The sequence below is a fragment of the Hesperophylax consimilis genome, chromosome 7 (assembly GCF_061612785.1).
Source record: "Hesperophylax consimilis isolate HC1 chromosome 7, BYU_Hcon_1.0, whole genome shotgun sequence".
NCBI lineage: Eukaryota > Metazoa > Arthropoda > Insecta > Trichoptera > Limnephilidae > Hesperophylax > Hesperophylax consimilis.
This window is the reverse complement of record NC_142842.1, coordinates 1,836,483-1,846,332: the sequence shown is the minus strand read 5'-3', so window position 1 is coordinate 1,846,332 and position 9,850 is coordinate 1,836,483. Positions and strand designations below refer to the sequence as shown.

The 9,850-nt window shown below is 35.5% G+C and overlaps 1 protein-coding gene across 4 annotated transcripts; it reads left to right on the top strand.

The window, feature by feature from the left end:
• Positions 1-808: 808 nt before the first annotated feature.
• On the top strand, positions 809-8,613 carry LOC149422128 (methyltransferase-like protein 22). Of its 4 annotated transcripts, none has more exons than XM_089633619.1 (6): positions 809-995; positions 2,065-2,149; positions 2,902-3,012; positions 4,455-4,646; positions 6,838-7,002; positions 7,790-8,613. In XM_089633619.1, the coding sequence occupies exons 1-6, from the start codon at positions 993-995 to the stop codon at positions 8,086-8,088; spliced, it is 855 nt and encodes a 284-aa protein (XP_089489745.1). In that variant the 5' UTR covers positions 809-992; the 3' UTR covers positions 8,089-8,613. The 4 variants fall into 4 exon arrangements, with proteins under 4 accessions (XP_089489745.1, XP_089489746.1, XP_089489747.1 ...); XM_089633620.1 differs by lacking the exon at positions 809-995 and adding an exon at positions 1,077-1,653; XM_089633621.1 differs by lacking the exon at positions 809-995 and adding an exon at positions 1,683-1,819.
• The last annotated feature ends 1,237 nt before the right edge of the window (positions 8,614-9,850 follow it).

Genomic DNA, 9,850 nt, shown 5'->3' with positions numbered 1-9,850 from the left:
TAAATTTTTTAAATTATTATTTAAATGCATTCATTTTATTCAAAAGATTTTGTGCAAACAAATACATTTTTTCTTCTAATTACGTATATATAAGGCATTGCAGCCTCGCCAACAAGAGCCACACTAAGCGCGCTGGGAAGGTTTTCTCCAGCTGGTGCTGATTTGTATGGTTTTTGAAAAGGAACTAAGATCCATACTAATCATTTTCTAAAAAAACTTGCATTCGTCATTGGCAGCAGTAAAGTCATAAACCGTTTTTAAAACTGAAGGAATTCGTTTTCCTCTTTTCTAGTCAATTTTCAATAAACGAGAATAATACCCAAACAAATAATATATTACTTATATTTCATTAGAAAACATTTCACGGATTTGTTTGCTGGACAATAATCATCTTCCTCTCGTCAAAATTAAAATAACACAAAACATTATTAGTGAATATTTGTCGACATCTATAATAAGTAGAATAAAGCAAGTAATCAATTCAGTTGTCGATACACTAAATAATTCTTGCCGCCATTATTCAAAATTAGCAAAAAAATAATAACATTTAATTACAATAATTTGGATATTATACAGCCCTCGAGAAGCTGCGGTTGTAGCGAAACCTGGTCGGCATTGAGTATAAAAAATAAAAGTTGTTGGTTTATTTAAAAAATAAAAAGATCGATTCAAAGCAATCCATCACTATAGGTTTTGACGTTTCTACATTTTAGAAAATATGCATTGGCAACCCTGGTTTACGTATTCCAATAATTCCAATGGTTTATTTATGACATTTATGTTCCTTTCCTTGTCAAAAAAACAACAGAATTGAATGTCACGTGTTACCGGCTGTACAAATGAAAATTAAACAACATTTTATAATAATATAATATAATAATATTCAATGTTATTTAAATAAACACTTATTTAAAAACTCCAAAGCTCCTTTCTGTATTTTGGCAGTCAGTCCCTCGATTTGTTTCAGATTTTTTTTTTGCAATGTCTTCACGATGGTTTGTAAAAATTAAAAGTTTGAATATTTATATTATTTGAATCCAAAATCATTAACGATTAGCTTATTGAAATCCGCTGTACGCTTAATATGCAAACATATAAAAATCGCACTTGGTTTCTAACTTAAATACTACAAGAAATAAACAAAGATTAAAGTTCCATTTTTTCTCAATCAAAGTTGAGCTTGATGGTTAGGAACAAAACTAAACCCTAAAAACCTATTTTATGCGTGTGCGACTTAATTACTCGTCTCCATTAGATATCTAAGTTAAAATCGTTGTTTTTTAAAGAGCCTTTGTATGCCGCGGAATTCGACAAGTTTACCTCGAACTTCTCAAATAAGGAACAACTTCACACCGGTATTTTCCCGGTTTTCCCCTGATACCGGATTACGCTACGCAGCCGCGCCAATTTCGGAATCCACTATTTTTCAATTAGTGAAATAAATTCAAACTGAAATAACTTTTTCCCAGAAAATAGACTTACATTAAAAGAGGTTGGCATTGGCAGCAGCCCAAATGTCAACGTGTTTTACACGAGTTTTTCGGCTTCAGTCGAGTGTGAACAATGTCATTACCGTAAAATCTTTCATTGCGAAAAAGTCCAGTTGTTGATACTTGAAAGCAGTTACACAAATTATCGTCCAAATAAAACAAGGTATAAGATGAATTAAATTACGTAAACGAGTAATTCATAACATTATTATTATCTCTTTCATAAATCGCATTATAAAAAAGTGCAAAATAATTATTGCGATTTCATACTCCGCTCTACAGTGAGACACTCGACATCATTTTGGGGTTTGGCATTTTAATGATTGACCGTGGGTTTTATTTTTGGATATTGTAGATCATATTTTCATCATGTCTCGTTTCACGAGGTTGATTTATTCGGCCCGTCGTAAGTCCTCGCTATCAGTTTAATCAAGTTGTGATATTAATTTTGGCGCGCGTCAGTTTTTGGAGAGTAGATCGGCGCTATTTCTGAAGCAATCGACATTATCTCACTGTTCGGGCAATTTATTGAGAATTTCCGTAAAATAACAGATTGTGTTTACTTCCTTTCTAGCTCGAAATGCCTAATTTAGAAGTGACTTCGGAAATTTACGCCGAATCTAATTACAAGACGGGAATAACACCCACATCCGCAGGCAGTGAGTTATTTCATATAAATCTCTAACAGTTTAAATAAAAAAAATGTTTGCTACAAGCTTTATAAAAATATTTTATTTTGATTCTAGTTACCCAAACTTTGATTTTCCTTACTCTGCTGTAAACAATAATGGAAAAGTAATAGAAACAATATTCAAACAATTAATTAATAATCATATTTGAAAGACACGTAAGAAAAAAGTAACGCATTTCAACATAATTTTTTTTATTTGTATTATTATTAAAATATATTTTAGTGTGTAACCAGTGAATGGATAATAGACACTAGAAATGTCTTCCATGTAGATTTGAATTGAAGCAAATGTCGCTACTAATTTAGTACCCTTTGGTTATACCCCATTTAGCATACACTCTGTCTCTCTTACCTGCAAGACATTGTATATCGCCATCCCATTTGAATTTTATATTGATTATGAAATACAGTTTTGTGTTCGAAATTTAAGGCCTGATTTCTTCACGCCCACATTACATTTCTTTGGTTCTTTGAAGGTTAAATGCAAAATCCAATGAAGCTTATATTTTATCTCAATAACATAATTTTACTCAACTCAATATAATTGATAACAACAAATAGTTTTATTGCCCATGTATGAGTAGGTGTATATTATTTTACGGCGCCCTTGATATGATTTTTCATAAAAATGGCGCAATACAAATTATCCAATTATTATTATTATTACGTATTGAAAAATAATTCGCATTGAGTACAATAATTTTTGTTATTTGTTTTCAGATGTCGTCTCAGAATTTCCTTTTGTCTACCCTCAGGAACCAAACGAAATAAACTATGATGATGACGGAGACTTAATAGTAAAAAGGCCTAAAAGGGGAGTTTTACAAATTGGTGCGTATATTCAAATTTTGCACACGAATATGAAACTCTCTTAACTCAAGAGTACTACATATACACATGAACCCTAAGATTTAGAGTAGACCTTTTTAACGCCAACAATATACAGTTTTTTGAAGGAACCAAATTCTTTGATGTGATATTATCTGTATAAATAAAAAAGTGAATGTTTGTTTGTTCAAAATCATAAATCTCCTCAAGTTCTTCACAGATTGCTTTGAAATTTTGACACAACTTTGCATTCGAATACGCGTGTGTTTTTATATACTACTATGTATATAGATGTCACCTGTGACAAATAAAATCTTGCTTTTTTGAAAAACAGCGCCATCTGTTGGACAAACATGCTTTTTTTGAAAAACAGCATCATCTGTTGGACGTAAAAGCAACAAGTGCTATTGTTCTCCATCTGCACGAAGAGTCGAAGAAGTGGCCCGTTCTCATGAAGCCAACATCAACTGTGAACGGATGTTTCACTCATGAATGTTGAGTTTCACGTATGTGCACCGGTGCACCGGGGATCAATACTGCTAGCTCCTTGGAATACCTATACCTCCATTAAAATACCTATAGAACAGACTCAGCATGCCCTCATTGGGTCTGTGCATTAGAGATTACAGATTTATTTATTTATACTGGGGTTTTACAGACGATCTCACTTGCGTGAGAACAATCCAGATGTAAAAACTCAATTCATATTCAAATAGGTACAACAATTACAAAAATCTACTCAGACATAGAGTACATTATTTTTCGTACATCAAAATAAAGATTAAAATACGAAACAAATTCAAAATTATATGAAAGCTCACTCAAATGACATATAGTACAAAAAGTAAGAGACCCAAATAATACATTATATAATCAGAGCAAGATATTGATGGCAATCGGTCTGTTAACAAAGGATTGTCAATCAGACGGACCGCGCTCCTTTGCACAGAATCGTAGGTTTATCAAGTATTGTGGGGCTCCAGCCCAGAGGTGGCTCCCAAATTCAATTGTTGGGCGTACTTGAGATTTATATAGGATAGCAGCTGGTTACTATTGTAGAACTTGCTAGCTCTATATAAGACGCCCAGTTGCTCTTGGAAGGTAGATTTACTCGGGCTTCTGTAGTAAACTATGGTTAACTTTGTGTTCTCTATTTCTAAAACTATTTATATAATAATGTCTGACCATAATAGAAAAGAAGATATAATGAGCTTTATCAGAATCTGTCAATTGATGAAAGATATGGCAAAACGTGACATAACGGTTTTTGTGACAAATACAGCACTACGTGGCACGAGTGGTTAGTAATCATAATTCGTGTTGAAAAGGTAGTAAGTAGGTACCGGCTGTGAGTTTCAGACTCAATTTGTCCTTCCGAGTTGTCAACCATTCTCCAATGTGTACAGCAATAATTTCCATAAAATAACCCTTTTTACTGTTTCCAGAACACAGTGTAAGAACAGGACTCCAGCTGGTAGGGCTCCAGGTATGGCGGGGGGCCTTCTTGCTGGGGGACCTGGCGCTCCACTGGGGGCTTAAGGGGGCTCTGAGGGATAGCACAGTCCTGGAGCTGGGGGCCGGCACGGGCCTCACCTCCTTCGTGGCCGCCATGTATGCTAAGAGGGTGGTCTGCACAGGTAACAGTGTTCTGCTTGTAGAAACAATCACAGAAATTCTATTTCTGGAAACAATAAAGATTCTACTCATGCATGGCCGGCACAATGTCAAATGGCGCCTAGCTTTAGTGAAACGCTGTATTATATGTTAGGTATTATCAGCGCCTTGGCTCCTTGGTACCTAGGCAAGTCGGTACCCAGAGCGGACTGCTCCAATTGCACCAGCACAGGGCCATCTATATAAAGATTCTGTTCATGGAAACAAACCTGTTTTAATAGACCAAAGAAGGTACATATCGACACTGGAAAGGAAAAATGACTAAAGCGTCAAATGAATAGAAGAAAATTAAAATTTTTGTCATTTTTACATCAGCATAGATTTGTATAGTTTTTTTTTTATTATGTGGATACCGCACAAGAGTTTTTTTTTGAAGTTTTGAATATATTATTATGTAGTGATTTTGTACAGTACTCACATTCAACAGGTTTCTAAAGGTTTTCGAACACCCTATGTTTAAAAGCCCAAGTTTCAAAACCTTATTGGTAGATTATTTCTTCATAAATACTTTATGAATGAAACTAAATTACTTGCCAGTAATTTATTTATACATTTACTGGTAATAAAAAAATAATGTTATTGCTATATCATTTTACAATTTTACAGGCTTGAAGTTGATTTATGCATATTTTGAGTTATGTTGCGTTATAATATTACAAGGACGGTTTTTCTAAACATTATTAAATATGCCAAGGTTACCAAACTAACATAAAATAATAATAAATATGCCAATTTATTATTATTTTATGTTAGTTTAGTAACCAATAATTTTCTTATTTCTTTTATGAAAAGAAGTGAGGGTGTCTGATGAAATAATATTGGTATAAAATAGTATTATATTTTTATACAGGAGTGGAAGGAAGGAGGAAGTCTTCAGAATGTATTGGAAGTAGCGATGGGTAATAGAGGAGAGGCGTATTTATCGTACCCAGTAAGTACCGGGTATTTTCGTGAGGTACTTTGTATTTGTTACAAATCTCCAAAATACCTGGTTCCAAAATACTCAAGTATTTTATACTGGGAATATGTATTTATTACTTACAGGTACTTGGTACTTTTAACAGTCATTTTTAGTAGCTAATTTTCATAGGTATCTTTCGTACGGTGACCGGGTGATAAAAAGTCATTAACAAAAACTAGGTTAAATAGGTAACTATTAATTTTTTTTTCATCACATTAATGACTTTATATCACTTTTTAAAGGTGTGTTTAATTGTCATTTTGATGAAATATCATGGAACCCTTTGGTACTTGTAGTCACTGTACCTAGTAGCGAAACAAGTAAAAGCACCAGAGACACGAAAAAAAATGAGGGGAATTTTTCGATAGGGAATTTCGTAGCTACCCCCCCCCCCCCCCAAGGATTTGAATTTTTGTGGGGAATTATTTTTCACAGAAGTTCGGATTAAAATTTGTGGGGAATCGTGGGCAGAAATTATCTAAGTAGAGTTTACAAATTACTTATTATTGATTAATCCTCAGGTCGGTATAAGATACTTTTGAGTATTTTGTAACTGGTATTTTTTGTACCTGTACTCACTGTATCCAGTAACGAAAAGTACTCACAGGAAACACCTGTAATGGGTAATGACTCATTTTATTAAGAGCGGGAGCTCAAATAGTAGACTCAATTGAACGACGGTTCAATTGAACGGGAGCCGGGAGCTCAAAGATAAGATAAGACTCGCTAGATACGGCTACCCTGTTAGCTCCCAGCTCCCAGCTTCCAGTGTATGACTGATTGTGTGACTCATGGTACCGGTACGCCGCCTCGTAACACGAGATAAATAAGATGCTAGGTAGTTCGGTAGTACGTCCAAGTCCAGATGTCCGACACCGTTTGTATCGCTGAGTATGTAATAACAATTAAAACTTGAATAATTTTAGTAACGCTATTTTTCTAAAATAGCCGGAGCCGTGGTACGGTTTACCGGGAGTCGTAAGAATACGGCTCATCAAAAAGAGCTAGCTCAATTTTGCAGCTCGCTCATGAATGTTTTGTTGGAAACCATTTATTATTGAAATTAAATTAAATGACAACGCTGTCAAATCGCTAAAAATAATTATGTAATAATTAACTTTCAAACCAGTGCCAGTAAAGTTGCTGTCATGAAAATTTAAATAACTGATTAGTTTTTATTGGTCTTTTTTCAGATGTGGATTTGGGAGGAATATTAGATCTCATAAAAATAAATTCCAAGTTAAATGCATCACTAGTCAAATCAACATTCCTAATCTCCAGCTTAGATTTCACTAAGGAGTTCACACCACAAATCAAGAAGGAGCTCTCTTCAGTAGACATTATCTTTGCTGCCGATGGTAAGTTCTCATAAGATTCAATAAATGCAAATACATTTGTCTAGATGAAAAGAAGTTATGCTTGTCAGCTGATCACAATTTTATCAAAGGCTGAAATAACTAAAGCAATTTGGGAGGGTATGGGTACCGCCGCCCCAGTAACAATTCATTGGATAACCAACACCTCTGCCGTAGGTCAGGTTGGTAAGTCTTGGTGGCAGATGCTTTTGCGCACCAGCTGTGGAGAGGGCCGGTTCAGGGAGACCGTTTCACCTCTTCAGCCGGACTCTCTCGACCCAACGCCTTGCACTGCTGTGGGGGGGATAGATTTGTATGTCACTGTTGATTCCTACCCACCCCTCATACCTTTTTCCTTCCCAGAACTTCCCCTCATTCGTTTATTTAAAAAAAAACCCTCCACATAGCATTCCCAAAGAATACGTGGGCCTCCTATGTTAAGTTAATAAAAAAAAGGACTAGAATTGTTGTTGAACGTGGACCGTTCAAGTGTCTAAAATTCAAATGTTAAGGAAGCCAGAAGTCTTGCAGTTTTTCGTGGGTTATGTCTCAATGTTGTGAAGTTCAAATATTAGTAAGTAGGTAACTGAATATTTTCATAGTAGTTTTAGAATAGATGTAAACTAGATATAAAATGTACTTTAAAAAATGGCGCAGATCGTCAATTCCATGGACATCAAATGTAAGGAGGTTTAAAATACCCGAAACAACCCACGACTCTCTTGTGTATAAAAGAAGTGTTACATTATCCTTTTTAACCGTTTAATCATCTTTATTTATTTAATTCCAGTAATCTACGATGACACGCTCACCGAAGCGTTCGTCAACGTGCTGGAGAGGTTACTAAACTCGCCGCCGCGAAAGAAGATAATCATCGCTCTGGAGAAGCGATACGTGTTCACGCTCGCCGACATGGACTCCGTGGCCCCGTGTTACGAGACATTCCTCACGCTGCTGGACAAGGCCAAGTACAGGAACCTGAAGTACAACTGGCACGTTCAGCAGATTCCCATCGACTTCCCGCAATATTTCACATACGACCGAGTTAAAGAACTGATCTTATGGGAAATATCTAGCGGAAAAGATTGATATGTTGATTAATTATGTTAAGTAGCTGATGATAATTTTTTTTTTTAATTCAATGGTGCAACTATTGTAACTCATTTTTGACAAAAAGTGGAGATACAATGTCTTAGCTTTAATAATATTTGGCTAATTTATATAGCGCCGTTTTCGTGAGAAATCACCTCAAGGGCGCTGAAAAAAGTCATCAATATAATTTCGCCCTTGAAAACAACAAAAAAATTAATTACTATGTATTACTAAATCATTGCCAGGTTTCAAACATTTTAGTCAAGTTATTTTCAAATATATAGAATGTTTTTTCCTGACCAACCCGGATAATCGAAAAGCTATATATAGTAGGGTTAGTGGCATAACAAGTTAAGTTGCTTTAATAATAAGAAATAGCATTGAGTTTCAGGCATTTGATTTCTTCAGTTATAGAATGGACCCATACCTCTATCGATAAATTTAATTAGTTAGAATACTTACCTACCTAAATGTAACTTCATTTTTAATATTTAAGTAAATCATTAATAATAAAATTATGAATGAAATGTTTCAAATATTCTTTTACGTAGATAGTATAACCACTCCAGTGAGAATGTATTTTTTTTTAAATGCTTAAATTTATTATATATTATGTATTTGGCAACGGTTTGCAGCGATGTCTACTGTGGGACTTTTCTGTGCAGGATCGGAATGTTTGTAAAATCGGATAAAGAACTGTACCGCCTTTAAATCGAGTTGTGTAGTGACGCTAAAACTGATTGAGGTAGGTAAATTATAACACATTATAAAACTAAATCATACAACAAAATATTCAATTTTGGAAACAAGTCCGAACTTTTGTTCACCCAATTTGGGATTTGCAGTTAAATTTTTTTCAATTTAAAATATGTCTACACGATACTAAACATTATCTGTAATATTTAATGAGAGGAATATTAGTGAGCCTTTTGATACTCGATAGAAGCTTGATCTCTTGTGTGCCGCCGTTGCAATAGGCACAATCAAAAAACTGTTTCTCCAAGCTATTTTGGGGAAATTACTTATATAATATTTTTATTAATATTTGGGGATCTGGTAGTGAGACAAATGAAAGATGTGGTTGTTGTGTCACAGAGTTTATTTGGGTGAGTCAGTAGCGCAGTTGTGGGATGACTCCGGACCGACGATGATGGAGATAGAGATGACGGCGGTGGAGTAGTTGAAACGGTAGTCAGTGAGTCGATACCGTGGAGACCGGACTCGTGGATGTCTTCAGACCGGCGAAGGTGTCGCAGGGTCTGAGCACGTGAGGAGTGCAGGCCAGAGATAAGGGCCAGGGCGCTGATGCGATCCCGAGGAGTCCATGGTAATCCGTGGCCATAGCGGCCGGCCGCCTCAGTAGGCAGCAAGCAGTCGCAGGGCTCACAAATTGGTCACTGTAGAACTGCTAATGGATGACTGTCTGAGTTCATTCCCGCTGTCGCTTATATAAGGTGAAGAACGTTCCCGAACATTCTAGTTGCTATGGCTAAAAATATTGCCAAACAAACCTCTAGGCAACGGCCGAAATTTCCAATATGTTCTATAACGGCCTAGGTACCTTAGCGCTTGGCACTGTGTACTAAGTAGTACTTAACACCGTCTGGCTCAAGTAGTGGCGTACCACTGCAAATATATAGACACACTGCTAAAACTTGTTTGCAAAAAAACAAGTAAGTTATTACGAAAACAGATCATCTGGCGGAAGCAGAAATAAATTAAATTTAATTCATAAAAATCACCTACCTACAGCTACCCA